At 35.0% G+C, this 21,215-nt stretch overlaps 2 protein-coding genes and 1 long non-coding RNA gene across 4 annotated transcripts; 2 read left to right on the top strand and 1 right to left on the bottom strand.

Annotated features, from left to right (window-relative positions):
• Window positions 1-8,349: 8,349 nt before the first annotated feature.
• LOC116181446 lies at window positions 8,350-9,303 on the top strand. Its single transcript, XR_004147253.1, has 2 exons — window positions 8,350-8,386; window positions 8,426-9,303. It is a non-coding gene; the product is annotated as an uncharacterized LOC116181446 (long non-coding RNA).
• A 935-nt stretch (window positions 9,304-10,238) lies between these two features.
• LOC116181434 (39S ribosomal protein L9, mitochondrial) lies at window positions 10,239-11,307 on the top strand. The gene is made up of 4 exons (XM_031501815.1): window positions 10,239-10,401; window positions 10,454-10,780; window positions 10,828-11,028; window positions 11,075-11,307. Exons 1-4 carry the CDS (start codon window positions 10,309-10,311, stop codon window positions 11,228-11,230), a joined length of 777 nt encoding a protein of 258 aa, XP_031357675.1. The 5' UTR covers window positions 10,239-10,308; the 3' UTR covers window positions 11,231-11,307.
• Window positions 11,231-14,245, bottom strand: LOC116181423 (protein FAM50 homolog). Of its 2 annotated transcripts, none has more exons than XM_031501803.1 (6): window positions 14,160-14,245; window positions 13,794-13,995; window positions 13,578-13,742; window positions 13,212-13,524; window positions 11,606-11,760; window positions 11,231-11,558 (listed from the first exon to the last, which is right to left on the bottom strand). In XM_031501803.1, exons 2-6 carry the CDS (start codon window positions 13,971-13,973, stop codon window positions 11,331-11,333), a joined length of 1,041 nt encoding a protein of 346 aa, XP_031357663.1. In that variant the 5' UTR covers window positions 13,974-13,995; window positions 14,160-14,245; the 3' UTR covers window positions 11,231-11,330. The 2 variants fall into 2 exon arrangements, with proteins under 2 accessions (XP_031357663.1, XP_031357654.1); XM_031501794.1 differs by having other exon boundaries at window positions 14,049-14,232.
• Window positions 14,246-21,215: the final 6,970 nt, after the last annotated feature.

The following is a 21,215-nucleotide window of genomic DNA, read 5'->3' as shown; positions in this document are numbered from 1 at the left end:
TAACGCAACTTGCACTACAAAGACAGGTCCACCCAATAAAGTTACACGTCCTAGCACAATTAAAAAACACAAAACTCCTTCTTCACAGAAACACACCACATTATCACAACCAACTCGGATTCAACCGAAACGTGAAAACCTTAACAGAACTACATGCTCACAACATACTATAATACCCCCACCAAAAACCCAAGCAACCACACAAATACAACGTCAAGAACAAAGAAACACCATAAATACAAGTAACGCAACATGCACTACAAAAACAGGTCCACCCAATAAAGTTACACGTCCTAGCACAGTTAAAAAACACAAAACTCCTTCTTCACAGAAACACACCACATTGTCACAACCCACTCGTATACAACCGAAGCGCAAAAACCTTAACAGCACCACAGGCTCACAAAATACTGCAATATCTCCACCAAAAACCCAAACAACCTCACAAATACGACCTCAGGAACATAGAAACACCATAAATACAATTAAAAAACACAAAACTCCTTCTTCACATAAACACACCACGTTATCACAACCCACTCGTATTCAACCCAAACGCAAAGCCAAAGAAACACTTACACAATAAACTCTATTTAATACAATTACAGGAATTATTATAATGATAGTTTTGTTTTGTTTTCTTCTTTCCTGATAGCGTTGACTATTGGGGCCATTAATAGCTATGTTGGTAAGTATGAATTACATACTATCTCTAGATTTCCAATGTGAGTGTGTGAATATTTATTTTATTTTTCTTTAGAACCCTACATAACTTCACCAGACACAGACACAGACACTAATCGTTACTTGATTTTAATCCGTGCGATTAGTTAACCAGGCTAGACCTGAGTTCTCTCAAGAAACACCGACCATAATAATAATAATAATAATAATAATCATTTATTCTCCAACAGAATATTTTCCAATAACAGAACAATGTCCTTGTGTACTAAATAAATGCAGTGTACATATATAAAAATAAAAGTGTACTGTAAATATTCAGAAAGAGAACTTAGAATTAAACTCAATAAATATTCACAAAGAATAAGTTAAATGGATATGATTACTAGTTATCAAATTATACAAAAAAATGAGCAAAAAATAATCAGAACAAGTGAACAAGTGAAAATATTACAAAAAATTACAAAAAAAGCGCAAAAACAGAAAAATACTTTATTGTGAAATATGCCTTAATATTGTCGGTAAGCTACTAACCTTGGCGCGGCTTGGTACACATTGTGTACACTTAGAGTATTCTTCGTGGGAATATTTTTCCGTTTTGTAGTTTGCGTATTAATTTGTAAAACGAAATTAATCTGCCGTCTTTCAAGTCTGTGATAGAAAGCAACTTACGTGCCGTTCTCGCGAAAAATGCAACGCCACGAGTCGAGGTTAGGAATTGCCCAAATAAAATGCGCTTGCTGCAATGAACTTAGTTTGCTGTGCTACTCCTAACTTTTGGGCATCCAGTATACAGGGTGTCTTAAATTGAGTAGGATAACATGGCTATCTTTGTTAGTATTATACTTACAGATTCGGTTAAATTGGCAAAGTTGTGTAGTTGTTGATGCTAATGGATATTCTTATGCGATATTTTGGAAAAAATAAATCGTTTCATATACATAATTTAAAGTGCAAATCGCCATTTTTAAAAAGTTTAAATATTTTAGTAACAAAGAAAGCTATCGAAAAGGTTTCAAATAAAAGCTGCAAGATTCGATGGGATAAATTAAATTGACGTAAAAAAATTTTTTCAAAATGGCGATTTTCGAGATATTGACATCAACTTCCTTAATTTAAATAGACGCCATATTGGATTTTTACGTCACTCGATTGACAAAAAAATTACAAAACCATTGATACTAAACTAAAGTATTTCATTTGGGAATCAACCTTGCATTTTTGCCGCGAAGTGTACAATGTACTTCTTATGGCAATAATTCCATGGCTAATTGTGATTGAAACCAAATTCATTCGTTTATTGTCTCGCATCGTCGCCATCGACACGGCCATGGAATTATTGCTATAAGAAATACATTTTTAACTTCGAGGCAAAAATGCAAGGTTGATTCCCAAATGAAATACTAAGTGTTTAGTATTACTTGCTTTGTAATTTTTTTGTCTATCGAGTGAATTTGAACTTTTTAAAAATGGCGATTTTCACTTTTTCTAATTATCAACGAAACGATTTATTTTTTTCAAAATATCGCATCGGAATATCCATTACCATAAAAAAAAAACGACACAACTTTACCAATTTAACCGAATCTGTAGTACAATAACAAAATAAAAAAAAATAAAAAAAATAAAATAACAAAGATAACCATGTTATCTTACTCAATTTAAGACACCCTGTATACCTCCCGTTTAAAGTAGGAATTTTGAACAAACGTTGATGCCAAGAGCATAACCAAAAACATAGGAGCATTATCCTTCTGTGCGTACTATTTGCTGGAAGGAACATAAAGTAAAAGTTTGGACGGAACCATTTATTTTTTACGTGACACCTTGTATAAACGAGACGTCTACTAGACGGAACATGAATATTGTGTGATAAAAATGGATTACTAGAATGATAGAAAGTTACCCACCGTAATAATGAAAAATGAAGGATGGACGCGAGTATGGAACGTAAGTGAAAATTGGTGTACTTACTTTTGAAGGTCGGTTACCGGTGAAAATTCAAGGGGCAACTCGCACGTATCCTATGAATTATCGCGGCAGTTTTTATTACCATATAGCACGTATCTAAATATTGAGAACTAAATTTATGTACATACCTATCTAATATTGAGTTTTTCTACCCCGTTCTAGAAGTTGATTATTGTGTTGTTTTTTGCCAATAAAAATAACTCTCACCAACCTATCAAAATTATTATTAAATATTAAAATAAAGGCCTAGATCACAATTAAGAAACAGATGCGCTTAATTAAAATCTTTGAAATCCAAGCGAGAATAATTTAATGTCGAAAAAAGCGTATTTAAACCAGCGGCATTTCTCTGAGCCAAACTGGGGACCTCCGTCATATAAAGAATATTATTTATTGGCAGAGAGTACAATAACGCAGTAATGGGAAAAGCACGCCAGGTGGAGGGTGAGCAAGCCGACAGCGGTTTCGGATCCCATCCTATGTTGCAAACATTCTGGCCGAATGCACTAAGATGCTGCCTGAGACATACGGGTACTAAGGCGATCCACCACGAATATTTAGAATATAACTAGCTTTAGACAGGCCCTCAAGTTAATTTCATAAAATCGCCGAATGAATTAAAATATCAATTTTCGAGAAATCAACGTATGTACCTACCTAGCCTAGTTTAAGCCATTCAACGTGTTCCGTCATCTTCGGTTCCCTGTATTCTCTTTAAAATAACTTTAAATTCACTTCGGGCACTTCGCGTTTGCCTATTTGTACTGCAAATCCGATTACAGATTGTAGTCCTTCCGGATCAAGGTTTTGGTGTGGAAGTAAAAAGATATAAACGTCAGGTTTGAATGTGTATGTATCAGGGTATGTATGATTTTGACGAATTGACTTTCTTACATAACAAGTTTGTTCTAAACGCTGTGTTAATCATAGACAATTGTCACATTACGAATATGAGCGATGTTACACAATAACGTAACACGTCTGTGGTAAATGGATGGGTATGGATAAATATCGAGAGCAATGATAAACGCTATTCAGGACGATTTTGTATATTACAAACATTAACAGATAAAACGTACATACATTCTGCAATTACATTCTTACAAGTCTCTTGTCCCAATATTCCTTATTGCCAACATAACAACGTCACAAGTTTTTAACAAAGAGGAATAATAATAACAATAACAAATAATAACAAGATACGAAGAATCGCATACGATTTTCAGTACCTTAGGGGAATTTTTTTTCGTTCAGCTCGTATTCGGAAACCAGACTTGTGATCCGGCTCATATTCAATAGCATTCGTGCTTGAACTCGTAGAAATCGATTGGCGAAGGTTTGATATCGCTATTTTTTTTCGTTCTCGAGTTAAAAGAGGAACAGACAGACGGACAAAACCATCACATCAGGGGAATTTTGTTTAAAGAATTTCCTTAGAAAGGGATATGAAACATGGAATGTAATTCTAATTTATGGATAAAATAATGCTACAAGGATCACATTCAGATTTGTGATCTTAGAGAGCCAACTTATCGTTAAAGAGTGAAAACCTTAAAAATAATCATTGAACACTCGAGAGACAAAGGTAATACAGTACGACTTTTTTATACAAAGAGTATTAGTTCAATAAAGATGATCATATGTTGGATAAAGTTAATCGGTTCTTTTATTTGTTGGGACGTGAGACATAAACGCGAAGGGAATTGAATAAAATGCAGAATGTTGTGCGTAAGAAAAGACATTGCGCACACAACAAGGAAATACCAGGGAAACCTTCTACGGGACAAAAATCTTGGCATAGCCCCAACAAATACATGAAATAAATCAACAATAACAACAAAATGCAAAAGAATCAAATACAGTTAAACAAATTCATAAAAACTAAATATACGAGACATAATCAATGCAAATATGATAAATCGATGTAGTACAAAAACAAGAAAAGCAATGGGGAAAAGAATAGGACAACTTGCAAAAAGGGACAAAAATATGTAAGCAGTAACAGAGAGAGAAACTGAGGAAACAAAAGGTAAAATCATAAAAGGAGTTGATAATATAGGGGGTGCCGAAATATCTAAAAGAGGGAAGGAATAACATCAAACTAATAACCTGGTTTAGATGCGGAAACGAGGAGACAGGAAAGAAGAAGGGAAGAAATGCAGAAAGTTTGATGTACGATCAGCAGGTATAAAATATATAAGTATAATTACAAGAATTGGCAAAACCGGATTTTATGCATTATACTATTGAATAAATTTTTATTCAATGTTTATACTCTGGACAAATTTAAGAGACATTAATACATTACGCATTGGTATCTTCAATTTAGTTTTTCTCTCGATATTGTTGCTAGTATTTTTGAACGGTTTTTTTATTGTGTATTCTACCATTGAATAATAAATCTTTTATTCAATGATTCTACCATAGAGTATTACTCTATGATTCTACATAATAAACAGAATGTTGTGTTTTTAAAAAAAATGTGTTATTTTCAGCCAAACTCGAAGTGAAGAACGAAAAATTCGAAAATGAATATGTCGTTTTTTTCGCATTTGACTTCAAATATTTCGTTAACTATTACTCTAAGGGAAAAAATGAATAGCAATGAATATGTATTGAATCCAATTTTCTACAAGATGCAATTGATTATTTGTCAGTGTGCAACAAAACTGGAGCCCTAAAACTTAAGAGAGTATTTGCTTAAAAAAAAGAAATAGTCTTGCAAAATTAACCTTAAAAGCCAGTTTTTGTTTTAATGGAGAGAAAATCGAGATCGCAGATACTAATGTGAATTTGTCTCTTAAATTTGTCCTGAATATAATGCATAAAAACCGGTTTTACCCATTTTTGCAATTATACCTGCTGTAGCGTTTATATCAAGGCAGACAGCAGACAAGCAAAGCCGACAATGCGCGACGCTGTGCGCCTCATCCCACATGAATCCCCTCCAGAAAACTTACAATTCGATGTTGCTATTTAGATAGTGTATGGTTGGTTGCCTAAGTGGCAGTAAGTCCCCGATTATCATTACTTTTGTCGGTGATCGTACATATTGAATTTATTGTAAAAAATAAAGAATCACTTTCAACGAGATACCTAAACTACATATCATGGAAATGATTCTTGACGAAATCAAGAAAACGTATCTCACACAATTCCCTTATGGTACTACACTAAATATAAGTGGGAACAGGGCAAGTGAACCTCAAAATTGGTCTGACGCTGACCCATCTACTAAATAACTATAAACGAATGATTTCGTAAGAGATCAGGGTACAAGAAAATGATAGCAACAAATTCAGGTATTACCAGAAGTGCCACAGGTTGAAACTATTTTAGACCAATTATTCTTATCGACATTAGTGCACTGCAGATTTTTAAAATATTCCAAAGCTACCTTTTCTAAATCATAACCGAACAGAGCGGCCTGCGTGGTGGGACACCCTGTATTGGAGTTTGGAAAATGACTGTCTAAAATGATCTGGAAAACTGTCTAAGGGATTAAATGCTCTGAAAAGGGTCCCGAAAACCTTGAGGCGCCCATAGAAATGAGTTCAATGTAATAGTATTTTACATTATTAGCCAGGTAAGTGAGTTTTTACTGGCGATAGGAGAAGTTGACTGGCGAGCCGTCAGGCGAGCCTGTCATCTCCTAGAGCCAGTAAAAACTATTACCTGGCGTATAATGTACAATATTTTATTTGTTACTCATTTGTAAACAATAGTAAACGTAAATAATTAGTTCTTCAATTGATCTCCAAGAAATGTCTAAAATATCATATTATCCATGTAACAGAAACTTATTATTAATTCTGGCCAATGAAATTACTAGATTACTAACTTGTAAAATTTTTACAGGTCAGCTGTCAGTTTTATAAGTCAGTAGCGTTTAAACATGACGTTTACCCGTTTGCGTTTTGTCTTGTTAATCAACGTTTACAACTGAGTAACAAATATAAACTATTTTGAGCGATTACATTTTTCTTTTGCCTTAAAAAGCGTACAGAAGATTACTAAGTAATGATACTTCAAGTATGACTTTTGAAACTATCATCAGGGCTGAAAAAAAATGTTGTTAGGTCGCTTTTTGTAAATGCACATTTCTTTGGCTTGTACCCATTTTTTTTTAAGCTTTCACAAACGCGTGTAATTTAGGGTATGCTGCCAAATCTGTTCTACTTTTTAATCGCAGCATTGTTTACGAATACACGCCCGCTTAATTAGATGAGTATTCGAGTACATACTCGTATAACGTCAATATGATTTCATTGTATTTCCCTTATTTTTAAATTATATTGCAGGTATAATAAAAAGATACTATAAGAAACACGTGTATAATTGGTCTTTAAAGCACTTGCAACGTTTAAAGGGACTCCGCTACGCGTCGTGCCATTAAACTCGTTGCGGTTGCTTTAAAGACTTCATTATACACTTGTATCTTAATATACTATTAACATAATCATTGAGCTTTTTCAAGACGTGTCGAAGATTTTTTGTGCATTTTCCATAGCTATTTAAACCTAAAAACATTCTCAAAAGCTAGCTCGAAAGTCATAAAAAGGTTATTAACATGCTAAAAGGATTTTATTACTTGGAAAATTCGAGGGCGGTCCTGGAAGTTCTGGACAGGATCTACAAAACTCTGACATGGACCTGAAAAGCTCTGGGGTTAGATGAAAAGTTCTTGCGAGGTGATATGCTCTGAAACGTATCTAGAAGGGTAAAGCCTCAAATTGAATATTATTAATTATTCGTTGTGTTTTGAACGTTTTTCAATGCCTTTTAATTTTTCCTAATGCTTTTCAATGTAGTTTATTCTTCACGGGTTTCTTATTCGAACATTTGTTAAGTAGGTATATTATTAGAAAAAATTCACAGATTTCGCAATCCATGCAACCATCAGAGACATTGGAAATGATAACCCCATAACGCCACAAATAACCATGATTCACCCGGATTCACGTAAACTTTCTGAATAATATGCGTCGTAACATGCTTGTAATACTACACGGCCGATGTGCGAGAATTTTAGATTCGAATTAACAAAACCCTTGCGCACTGTTAAGTAAGTAAATACCGCATCGACAGTATCCGCGACTTTTGCTGAATCTAGCGATTCCGGTCGAGTACTGCACAATCATGACTTGGATGCGACACCGTGTCTTTTCTGCTTGAATGGACGAGCCGCATAATATACAAGTGCCACCATGCTCAGAAAAGCCCCGGAAAATATGCGAACTAATTTTGAAATAATTCAGGCTGGCCAATAGAAAGTCTGCAAAACGACGCCATACATTCCGCGCCATAATTATTTATTATTCCGATTTTGACAGTTGACGTTTCACGTTATTTTAATTTACACTTTGCTTCCTGTATTTGCTTTATTTTACGTTTTTTGTTTCCAGTTTTATACACACTCGTCTTTTTCAAGGCTCATTGCATCAGAATGTACGGTCTAAATTTCTAGCGCCCTCGGACACGCCCTGTCAGGGACTTTCTGAGCGTGGTGCCACTGTAACAAGTAACAACGTTGCATTATGATTATCATTGAATGTATACTTCAATGCTTTTTTGCGCGATCGGTCTTTTCTGACTATTTACCATGTGTGTTTCCATGACAGTAAGTGGAATTTACCAGTTGCTATGATTACGACGACGCCAAAATTACTTACCGATCTGAAAACAGAACAGCAATAGTATATTAAGTATTAAGGTCAGTAGGTGTACTTTACTGGTTGAGGATAATAATTGCAAACCGAGAGCGCAGCTCGAGGTTTGCAATATTATCCGAAATCGGTTAAGCACCTACTGACCGTGGTGCTTACGCTATTTTTTGCACGATCAATTTATAATTGATATAAACTAAATTCGAATGTATCAATGTGGTAGCATCACAATGGGTTCAGTAATTTTTTGTGGGTTGCTACAGTTACGTTTCTGTTTTTGAAAACAAAACAACACGTGCGCGAAACGTGGTTTGGTTGAGACTAAGTGAACATACCTAAATGATTCAGAAGATTTCGAAATAGAAGATGCATGGAGTATTGGCTGCGCATCGATCATTCCCGAAAAATTTAAAAGTAGATATGAAGCCGCATATGATTCTTTCCTTAAATGGTGTGAAAGTAAATGTCAAACTGACATAAGTGAAAAAATTGTGTTAGCATATTTTGTTCAACGTAGTGAAGGATTGAAATGGCTTATGGTGTGATTATTCCATGTTGAAAATATGATTATTCTAAGAAGGTGTGTTGATATTTCTAAATACAGTACGCTGATAGCATTTTTGAAAAGAAAGAACGTTGGGTATCAGCCAAAAAAATCTAGCGTTTTTTCTAAAGCAGATTTCCATAAATTTCTTACGGAAGCACCCGATGACACGTACTTGGTGAGTCATTAACTAACAAGATTGAAACCGCTCAGAAGATTTTATGTGGAACTCCAGGGAACCCTTCATCATCTTCGTTGCCATCAACAGAACCTGCTATTTCATACCGTACTAATTCAAATCCTCTATCGACTGCTGAGTGTGAAGAATCTGTAAACACCGTGTTTTCCAATTGCCTGTCTAATTCCCGAACTAATTTTTGTAACTTGCAAATTGTACATTTAACTTCCACATTAATAAACAATAATTTGATTTTTGACACATATCCTACTTGTCGCATGTTACTGTAACTGTCACTTGGTTGCTAAGCACGTTGCTATGATACACTTACCGCCCTAGGTTGGTAAGTGCACCTTACCGCCTTGAAAATGAATTAGTAAGTAGCCGACTATAACCGATCGTGCAAAAAAATACTTACCGACGCCTTTTTAAAAACAATCAGTTCAATGTTAACAGTCTTACATTACATTTAATCTTTAATTTAATCTTCGACATACCATTCGGCCACCGGCAAATACCTGGCTCATAAAGTCATAAAGGAAGTGCAAAGCTAGCAAACTACATCAGACACATGCACAATTTTATGAAATTATTAATTTCAATTTTGACAAATAAACTGGTTACCTAGTGATGTACACCATACCACTTCGATCATTTCGATTTATTCTGCTCGTTAATTTCTTAGTGCATATTTATATTGGTTGAATAATTTTAATTTCGATCGCGCAAAAAATGTTATAAGCACGTCGAACGTTAAGGGTTACCGTTCTCAGACAATAATTGGAGTCGTCGCTCCGCTCCTCCTCCAAACAATTGTCTTCGAACGGTAAAAATCCCTTACCGTTCTCCATACTTAATATACTATTACTGTCATATCTCTTGATTTGTCAAAATTGTTCGAATATTAAATGAAATGTGGCTCTGGCTGGAAAGTTTTCTATTGTTCTGGAAAATCATGGAACGATCTCAAAAGTATAGGTACGTCGAAATGCTAGAGGTTGTTGTGAAATGTATGTAGTATAAACGCCTTAAACAAACCGTTGATTATACACACTATGTATACCTCCTAATCATTGTATTATGAAGGTATGATACTAGTTTGTATCATATTATGATTTATGAAGGTACAAAAATGAACAAACAAATGAAGAAGTCGACGTAATGTGAACCACCATGGCCAATATTCCGTTATGTTCCCTATAAACGAATGCTAATCACAGCCATAAAGTGAGGTTAATTTACTGGAAATTTTAAACTAAAATAAAACGATGTTAAAAACTTGCAACAAAATTACTTCGTTAGTTCATCAATTAGGAAATTTATTATTAAAACCCGAAGCAGTTCTCCATCAACAGCTACGAGTAACTTCATTATAAGGAAGCATACATTTATTTAACACATCCACTATTTTAGACCACCTTCATTCTGAAACGGAAACATGCGGCTCCTTTACATAAAAAGGGCATGCCCTTGAAGCGTTTAAGAGCCAAACATTACATTTACGAATTGGTAAAAGATACAGATAGGGAAAAGAAACCAAACTTGGATTTAATTCTGACCCACTATGTTGACAACTTAGGAAATCCGGGTGACAAAGTTTCCGTCAAGAATAAATTTGCTTACGATAGATTGCTTTTACCCGGCCTTGCTGTGTATGCTACACCCGAAAATTTGGAACTTTATAAGGACTATAAAAGGAGCGAGGATGAAGTTGTACACAGTTCACCTTACGCAGTAGAGGTATGTATGATTTGAACAATTTAATTTTTAATTACCAACTGTTTTAGACTGCAAAAGAATTGTCGAAGAAAGTGTTATCAGTAGTTATGAATATGGATAATCCTTGGACGATCCAACCTTGGCATATTAAAGCTTCTTTTAGAAAATGTGGATATGTTATTCCCGAAGATGCAGTTACCCTTCCTGCTCAACCTATCACAGGTCCAAATATTGAAATGGAAGATAAAGAATTCTTTATCACAGTTACAGTAAGTACCACACCTACAGACAATTGAATCGTAATGTTTTCTTTAGATTAACAACTTCGAAACAGTTGATGTGCGTTGTCGAATTCATCATTGGACTACAGATCTAGCAGCACGTTTACCGCACATACACGAATTTTGGAAAGAAAATAAAGGAACTGTGTTTCCTGCCAATGATTCAAACTTGCCGGAGAAGGAAATTTAATTTCTGCGAACAACGTAGTTTATTCTTATTCAATTATATACAAATGTAAACAATTAAAATTGTGCATCAAAATTGAACTACTTCGTTATTACTCTATATGTTATGGCGGCTTTTTTGTTTTATCCGATACAGTATATTTATCGTAGCTTTTGGTGGGATCGTACGGTTCCCAACGACTTGCCGGAAATATGTGTTTATTTCGTTCATACCAGCTACGCATTAGAACCTTTCCGGCGTGCGAGTCTTCTTTTTCGATCGACGCATCGCTTACCATACGTACATCATCGTGCACATCAAACTGAAACAGAGGCCCACTTTTTCCTCGTGCCTGTAAAAGCGTTATTATAATTTTCGTTGTAGATGCTAATGTATTACTTTTGTGACTATAAAATCATAAAATGTGTAATGGTGAGGTAGTATCAGGTCTTCTTTCACATACATTAGTTGATCGGCCATTACTGTTTTCAACTCTGAGAATTCCTTACGAAGTAATTCCAAAACTTTTTGCAAGAAGTTGTATACCGAATTTCCTAAAACAAAGTGATTACTGATTAGTATGAGGTGTGTGGACTCTATTTTTAGTATAACCACATCCAGTGTGAAAGGCAAAAAAATGGAGTTATCATACATAATATCTTGCTACCCATATAAGATAGAAAAAACTGAAAAAAGGTAAAGTAAAAACTGTTTCTTTTAGATATTTTTACGTAGAATCCAGTGGCGTAGTCAAAATTGACCATCGTTTCTGAGATTTGACTCAATGTTGGTATTTTTTAAATGCAACACCTTGTATATTTTAGCGTCAATTTTTTGGCACTCTTTTCCTGATTACATTGCTATATCACAAGTTATATTTTTTTTAATTTTAGCCATGAACGAAAAATTAAAACGTTTTTTACGGTTTTTAAATACTAGTAGGCTATGGATTCATTGAGATTTTGTTTATTTTTATTTTTTTCATGGCAGCCTATACCAATCAATATAAATGGCTGATCGTAGAAACATGTCATTTCAAAATTTTGAAAAAATGATATAATATATATTATATAAAAAAAATATAGGTTGTGATACATCAATGTAATCTGGAAAACGAATTCAAATAATTGACGTTAGGATATATAAGGTGCTGCATTTAAAAACACCAACATTGTGTCAAATCTCAGAAACGGTGGTCCAAAAAATTTTTTACTACGTCACTGGAGTCTAAGTAAAAATGTCTAAAAGCAACAATTTTTACCTTTTTTCTATCTTACATGGGTAGCAAGATATGATAACATCCCACTCGGCCTATGGTGTAAGATCAAACTGTAGTCAAACCTTTTGTTTTCACCCTATATCTAAGAAACAAACGTAACTAGATTGATTCTGTTTGTAGTATTAAGCGGTTCACCAAAAAGTGGCACAGGGTAGAGAAAACCCAATGCAGCTAAGATACACTGCAGTCTCAACCAAAATAGGACACAGTAGATTTTTTTACGGGCCATATAAAAAAATAAGGTTGATGATGATTTCTCCAAAACGAAATATATTGAAAATCTCTTAATGCCGTCTTCGAGAGCTCAAAAAGGGACAATGCGAAAGTGATTTTTATGTTTTTTTTTGTGTCTTGACGGTTTTTAACATTTCAGAGAATGTAACTCTACAAGGATACAATTTTGGAGTATGGTTCAATTGTACAAGGTGAGTCAAAAATGATTCCCATGATTTTTTTTACTTAATGTTACCAATTTTACACCTGCAAATCAATTTTCCTTAAAAAAAAAAAGAGCCCATTTCTCCATTTCTAACAGAATGAATGATAAAAATCAATTGAAAAACACCCTAAATACAAGAAAAGGTATGAGTTTATAGCATTAACTTACCCTCTAACTTAAAAAAACATTTAATCGTAAGAACGAAATTAAATTACAGAATAAGAATGGTTTCTTTTTTATTCAATTTAGGTTCTCTATAAAAAAAGTAAAAAAGAGAACATACACACCTTTCTTCATCCGAACTGTCCTTCTATGACCAGAACCATCCCAATAACTAAAAGTAATATCAATTTCCTCCTCCTTGAGCTCTTGCTGTTGTGCAGCCCACTCCTGTCTCAGCTCCTCGCGCAACCTATTTTCCTCCTCCTCCCTTTCGCGATCAGGTAAGAAACTAGTGTCTACGTTAGGATCTTTTTTAATCTTCTTCGATAATTTCACATTTACATCATTTTCATCATATTCTGTTCTCCATGGTTTTTTTTCTTTTGGTTCCTCCTCGCATTCCTCCTCATCGTTTAGGGTAAACGATAATGCTTGAATCTAAAAAGTACATTGTAAAAAATAAGAGCGCAGGGACAAAATAGAGAATCCACCTGCCGTTTTTGCTTATTTTTTTCCGCCTGTTTTGCCTCCAACTGCTTTTGTCGCTCTCGTTCTTTTTCCGCTTGCTTCTGTGCCAACTTTTTCTCTCTTTCTTTCACAATGTTTTCTTGCTTCGCTTTCATTTCATCGAGTGTAACCAAACCGATTGTTGAGCTCTAAAGGTAGGTATAGAGTTCCACTTTACTTTGTGAGAAAATTAAACAAACCTTAAGTTGTTGCTCCACTGCATCATAATGAGTCGCAAATTTATTTTCAATATTGTTTAACTTTAGATCTTCCTCAATCTTCTTCTTACGAATCTCAATGTCTTGCATTTGTTGTTCTCGTTTTTTCATAAGTTGCATGGCTCTCCCCGCTTCGCTAGCTGCTCCTTTATAATGGGCCATTGTTATTTATGCTTTAGGAAACCTGTGAAATTAAACGAGTGCACAATGTTGGAATTTAAATGCATAACATCCTACTTAAGATGGGTTATAATCTGTTCGTAATTGAAATGAAAGTTATCAATAAAATACAAACTGCATATATATACTACTGTAAACCAGAAATTCAGCAAATAAAATTTTTCTTACAAATGCTAAACACGATATCTTTTTGTGAACGAAAAATTATTTTGACAACACTTGACTTAACCTAAAAGTGTGCCAGTGCATTGCCATTTATCACAAAACAATTTTATTACACCAATTATTTCTCATTTCTCCATATTTTTACCACAGATTATAATTATCCACAGTATCTGTATAATCAATGATAAGACCAATGAGCGAAGTGATTATTTCAAATAGTAACCAACCCAGGCGATTTGTTAAGTGATTAAAAGCTAGGTAACCTTTATCAGCGATAAAAATGCGTGGAGTCTTGTCTTGTATTAATCTCCCTAAAATATACACTCGATCTTGTTTTTAAATCAGGATAATTTTATTTTTAATTCACTCAAGTTTTGTTGCCTCCTGGAAAACACTCTCGACCAAAAGCATAAGATACAATTTTATCATGCTTTTGATCTCGAGTTTTTTCCGTTTCAGCAAAACTTTCGTGTAAAAATAAAATTATGTGATTAAAAATCAAGATCTCGTGTAGGTATTTACCCCCAAGAAAAATCCATGTAGAAAAATAAGGATCGAGAGTAAACGTTTAAACTGGTTGCTAGTAAAAATCCTTGTAAGATTTGTAAAAAAAAATGTCTTAGATTATCAAAGAAGAATTCTGCTCCTAAATACATAATAAGTTCCTAAGGATTTTATTTTAAATAAAAGTACCTACAAAAAACAAAATTGAGCTCGCAGGGGGGATTTATTTTTTCGCATGATTTGAATAATCTGGATCGACTGACCCGTTCCGTTCCAAAATGCGAATTGGAAGCTGGGTTTTGTCTTATGTAGGTATTCCGTTCTCTAGTCGTTCATTTTATTTTGAATGAAATAAAACTGAATAAATAAATCGAATCCTGAGTCAAAAATCGTAAAAGCTAAAAGTGACACCGTTTGTCGTTTTGATAATTGAGATTGAGCCGTGAACTGGAAAGTAAATGGCACAAAGCCGAGTCAATCGAATCGAAACGCGCAGTTTCAAGTCATAAAGTAGTTGATTCAAAGATTCAGGTGGGCTAGTTTTCGAGATCCGATTCGTTTGGTTCATGGAGGTACATTTTACCTCCATGGTTTGGTTATCATAAAGGATCCGGATCTATGAAACGGGTCGTTCGCAAACAACCCACCTCTGTACGAACACAAATTATTTATTGTCTGTGTCTGTCTATGAGTTGGAGTATAGCATTTATAGTAGAGTAGTGTTGGCGCCAGGTAAGAGTAAAGAGTACTACGAGCCCTAACACATAAATGTTCGGACATCTAGCATTTTTAAAATAGAACCGAAAAAAAAATTAATCCGAGTCAATGTCAGGAAAGCCACAAATATCTCATACAGAAATATGTATTATAAATTTATTATTTAAGTCTAATAGCAAAAAAACTATTTTTTTAACGCTCTCATAATATAAAAATAGGAAAATCAGCGAAATTAACTGACACATAAATGTTCGGACACCACACATATTTGATAGTTTGTGATCTAGGTAGCAGGATAAAAACCAAAAATTATAATTTTTATTTTTTATTGATAATTTACATGGTGGTTAAAATACTATAATAGTCTATAGCCACATAAACAGACCCATAATTCCCGCTGTCATAACAACGGGAATTATAAAATCTAATTCCCTGTCAGAACAATGACTACTTTGACAATTAATTGACATTTACGGTAAAGTCAAACACAGGGGTTAGCTGTCAATCGTGTAATATAAGTCAAAACCTACAGAAGGAACGAGAATGACATTTCATAGGTGGTAACCATGTTATATTTCTTAAAATGGTCTTCTTTTACGATACTTAACTTCATTCATTTGGTAGGTTGTGATACAGATCCATTGTCGTAGCAATTGTGTGTAAAACAATATTTTGAAATACACCTTGGTACTTTTCAGATTTCCCTCAGACAGTGAATGGCGAATCTTAGACTTCTTGGGATAAAATTCCTGATTCTTATTTTTAAAAACGTTTTCAATTGCCCATAACTGTAATCCAAAAAAACGTCTTAGTATTGTCCAAATTCGACTAATAATGTGTATAAATAATACCTTGAAAATCTAGGTTCTCTCGCACACGCAGCATGGATCTAAGCATGGAGTAGTAGGTCCACAAACAAGACGGTTTTCCCTGCTTAGATCGTTCACTAAAATACGCCAAAAGAATTTTTTCGTTCACAATCTTCAAGGATTTTTCCGATCGCAATTTACAAAACTTGGAGTATTCTTTTCATATAATGTTTTTGAAGTCACCGGCACTAACTCCTTAAGAGCGTCTTCAGCTTCTTTTATTCCCCCCATGGGAACATCATCATCTTCATTCCCTTCCAACATTTTCCGTTCTTGAACAAAGCCAAACGACACAAAAATTGCTTTCAAAATGACGGACGCAGCATTTTTTGTTGTTTATATACGTAACTATAGGTAACCATGGCAGTCGCAGCTACAGTGACTTTATAGAGACAGTGGCGACAACAGGGTATCTCGTTTTTGATTGGTCGTTGGTTCCGGTCGCCATATTGGAGCTAAATTCCAAACTGGCCAATAGAAAACCTTCAAAACGACGCGGTGCACTCCGTGCTATAATTATTAATTATACTGTTTTGACAGTGTCACCTGTAATTGTCACGGCTTCATGTTACTAGTTTACACTTTGCTTCTTGTATTTGCTTTATTTTACGTTTTCCGTCTCCAGTTTTATATAAACTCGATTTTTAAAGACGCATATAGTTTGGATTTATTACGATATTATAAGGTATGTAATCCGCTTAGTGTTTTTAGATGTAAAACTGTGCCTAACCTTACGACTGGTAATTGATGTAAAATTTTTTTCAGAAGCCCTAAATACCTAATGAGTTTAGATAGAAAACTGGTTAGAGAAGCAGCTTATCCGAAATTTAGCAGCAAATTCAATTGTGATCGTAAATACGTTTGAATTGGTTTCATGTTTGCTGGAGCACATGGAATATTGATCTCTTGTACTCCGTGGACTAGATCAACGTGTTTTGTCTTCCATTTAAGAGACTAAAGAAATACTTTTAAGTCCGGAAGGAGCAACACGCGACAGGGGACAAGAAGTGACAGAAGACACTGAAATGTCAAACACAATTTAATGATTATTTATATGTACATTTTGGATATTGCACCATATTTCATACTTATTATACCGTTTTCCATATACCCATACCTTTTTGAATTTGGGAGGCATTTGTTTTCCCATAGGTTGTTCTGCAAAGCTTTAAACGATCATTTCTGCGCCGTTCGTTTTGAACAAGAATCTTTACTTAAATGAAACTGACATTTATTATTCTACGCTCACAATTTGACATGACAAGGTATATTGATCTTACAATCAATTTTTTAGCTCCAATATGGCGGATTATGATAAGTTGTCGCCACTGTCCTTATAAAGTCACTGTAGTCGCAGCCAACCCCATATACAACAACGCGAATCAGATGTGAAATTTTTATTTGCAAATTAATTTACTTTTCAACAGTAATTCTACTATTATCAATAAAAAATAAAACGTAGAATGTACCACGGGATAAAACGGAGTATAATTCCCCTAGGGGAACGCAATACCCTCGCGACTACGTCGCTCGGAGTATTACTGTTCCCTCGGGGAATTATACTCTTGTTTTATCCCTTAATACATTATCTACTATTATAACCTGTCAGTCCACTTTGCCATTTTGTTAAAAGAACAAATGGTACATGGCAAAGCGACACAGAAAGTAATTCGACAATTAATAGTAAAATGGTTTCATATGAGAAAATCGTTTAGGACAATAGGTCAGGAATTCAATTTGCCCAAGTCCACGGTGGCAGATATTGTAAAAAAGTATGGGAAAACAGCATCAATCGAAGTTGCAGGAAAGAGCACAGGAAGACGGACAAAAGTTACCCCTAGAATGCAGAGCGCTGGTAACCATTGGCAAATCTGGACAAAGAGACACAGTACGGAATCTTACGGTAAAATGGAACGAAGTAACAATTGCTCATCTTTCTCGCGAACCCCGTAGATGGTGGATCCACAAATCAGGTTTGCATTTTTATAAAGTAAGCTGATCTTTAGGTTAAAATTATTGACCATTAGAAAATACTTTTTTAAATAGGCGAAAGAAAAGCTTCTTTTAACAGAAAAACAAAAAAGAAGAGGTTGGCTTGGGCTCGGGAACGGCAGGCGTCGAGGCGTGGTCTTACCAAGACTTGAAAAAAATCATTTTTTTTTCGATTTGATATCAGTGTGGGCAATAATCGAAAAATAGTTATCAGAACGGAAAACGATGCATTTCATAAAGATTGCTTAAAGGTCCACGCAAACCGATGCGGACGCGGGAGCGGTACGGATGCGGGAAATATTTCTACAGCAGTATATGCGTGCGAACCGCCGCATCGGTGTGCGTGCTCGCATATCCCGCTGTAGAAATATTTCCAGCATGCGGTACCGCTCCCGCGTGCGCATGTCCGCGTCGGTTTGCGTAAACCTTAAAGCGTTCTATAAAATTCCCCAATGGTGTAATGGTGTGGGGCAGTATGTCTGCAAATGAGTTGGGACAATTGCACTTTATAAATGGCAATGTTAATGTTCAGAAATATCAAGCAATTTTAGAACAAAGTTTATTGCCTTCACTTGGGACATTATCACCTGATGCAGACTTTGTTTTTCAACAAGACGGAGCATCATTTCACACGGCAAAAACGACTAAGAAATGGTTACAAGAGTACAAGACCACAATATTAATGCTTTAGATTGGCCCTGAAGCAGTCCAAATCTCAATGTCATTGAGACAGTGTGGCATAAAATGAAGCAACTTGTTTGCGTAATCACCCGCAACGCAATATTGCTTCATTGAGGAAAAATTACAAGAGATTAGTGATACCTTTGGCATCGATTAATGTAAAGCTCTTATGGCGACCATGTCTACACGAATCCAGGCTGTTATTAAAGCCAAAGGGGATGTAACTCATTATTAAGGGGTGATGTCCGAACATTTTTGTGTCACATTCAATTTTAATTTTACGTTGTTTTGTGTCATTTCAAAGTTTGTAATTAATTAATTTTGCATCAAAATATAAAATTGGAGTTACTTATCTTAATTTATAACTATAATAAGACAAAATTAATAAAGAAAACATACAATAATTTTAAGTTCCAATATTTTTAAAATCGTGAGTGTCCCAACATTTATGTGTTGGGGCTCGTATAAACGCGTTGTAGTTCATACTAATTTTGTTACTACATTTTAAAACAACTACGCTAAACCATTGTTTAAGTAAACCGAAACTTCCACTCACGTGGCTCCACCGAGAACTGCCGCCGCCGTGATATTCGTGCATTCGCATACATATATGTACTTAATGAAAGATTCCTTCTTTAATGGCCGTATGCACCTACAAATTTAAGGGGGCTTAGCTTATAATCCATGGCAACTATTAATGCGACAATGGTTGCCATAGATTTTAAGTAACGCATAAACTAAGCTCCGCTTAAATTTGTCGGTGCATACCATAGGTTTGTTTGTTCTGGGGTGCATACGACCATTATAGTGTACGTATATGTCACAGTCCATATAATAGATACTACCAATGACTAATAGGGGGGTATTATTCAATGATACTACTGTAGCTAAACTGTACTAAATCCACATGGTGAAGCTGCTACATCAGTAACGTTTTAAGCATAGTATAAGCGTTAAGTTACAGTTCGCTGATGGTATTATTTATTATCCCTGTTCTTACGTTGCTTGCAAGTTCGTGGAAGGACGTTACAGACATACGAAAATAGTTCCAAAACTTACCATTGTCTTCCTTCAACTCGCCAAATAGCGTATAAAACACCTCTCTTTGAAATCGGTCTATAGGATGTACTGATCGCCTTCTTTTACGCGGTTGTGGGGTAAAAATTAACAGTCGCTTAGTTTGAATGTTTGAGGACATTACAAAACATTTTGCCACATTATTTCCATGATACTAAAATGTCCAATCATATTAATTCTAACCTGCCTGGATAGTGAAGTTACTGTACAGTGGTCCAAATTGGACACTTTCTTATGAAAATGCCCTTTATTTTAAGACTGGCGCAAACATAATTCAACTATCTCTGATCGGTTGGCCGCAAGGTGGTGTTCATTGAATTTAGTTGATTTATTAATGCCCCATAACTTTCGTATTATTACAGATAATTGATTTTGGCAAAATCTTTGTTTATTATTTAGTGTTTTTTACGACCGAAAAGTACGGGATTAAATGAGGAATCTTAACTTTCGCCGGCGTCTAACGAATTCGACCGTAATATTTGGACAAATTAGCGCTTCAACTCGTCGTATCTAATTTATTTGCATCCTGATCAAAAAATATCCATTAATAACGTTGTAGAGCGTATTCTGGACATTCTGAACCACTATTTGTAATTTACTTCACATTACCGAAAAGTTTTGTATCGATTTATTTATAAACGCGCGCCTATGACTGAGTAAGGACGATTATCGCTTGCGCATATGCATACACGCGGTTTATAAGGCAGAAAGTCGCGTATCTCCCTACTTGTGTATATTAAAAACCTTCTGGATATTAAATATCCCAGTCAACTGTTTATTTTTTTAGATGCAAATTTTATACTATATAATTATTTAACATTAACGCAAATACTTAATCAGAATCTAGTTCCGATTCGGATATTTGGGTGTTGTGAGCTCAGATTAACTAATCTGAGGTTGTGAGACTCTCAGTTCGTAAGTTCACTGCATGCCTTAATAAATGGATTCTTTCAAGATAAGGGCTTACATGGTCTCTATATAAAAGGTATACCTAAAGCGAATCTAAAACACGCATTACGCATTTTTCAAGCGTTGTAATTTGTACTTATATTGTTGCATTAGAGAATCCTAATACACCACACTACAATATTCAAATCGCGGAGTTTCCGCTCCTGAGCGTTTTTTTTCGCTCGTGAGCGCTTTTAACCGCCCTCAAGCGCCGCTGGTCGCGAGTGTTTTTTTCCGCTCCCTAGCGCTTTTTCCGCTCACGAGCACTTTT

Source organism: Photinus pyralis, unplaced genomic scaffold (genome assembly GCF_008802855.1).
Source record: "Photinus pyralis isolate 1611_PpyrPB1 unplaced genomic scaffold, Ppyr1.3 Ppyr1.4_LG1, whole genome shotgun sequence".
Classification (NCBI taxonomy): Eukaryota; Metazoa; Arthropoda; class Insecta; order Coleoptera; family Lampyridae; genus Photinus; species Photinus pyralis.
Note: the sequence above shows the minus strand (reverse complement) of the source record. Positions and strands in the feature narration are given on the sequence as shown.

Coding starts and splice junctions, on each gene's coding strand:
- LOC116181434 (XM_031501815.1), top strand. CDS start 10,309: ATGTTAAAAACTTGCAACAAAATTACTTCGTTAGTTCATCAATTAGGA. Junction 10,781..10,827: donor GTTCACCTTACGCAGTAGAG/GTATGTATGATT, acceptor CAACTGTTTTAG/ACTGCAAAAGAATTGTCGAA. Junction 11,029..11,074: donor AATTCTTTATCACAGTTACA/GTAAGTACCACA, acceptor TGTTTTCTTTAG/ATTAACAACTTCGAAACAGT.
- LOC116181423 (XM_031501803.1), bottom strand. CDS start 13,973: ATGGCCCATTATAAAGGAGCAGCTAGCGAAGCGGGGAGAGCCATGCAA. Junction 13,525..13,577: donor AAAATAAGCAAAAACGGCAG/GTGGATTCTCTA, acceptor TGTACTTTTTAG/ATTCAAGCATTATCGTTTAC. Junction 11,559..11,605: donor ATGATTTTATAGTCACAAAA/GTAATACATTAG, acceptor ACGCTTTTACAG/GCACGAGGAAAAAGTGGGCC.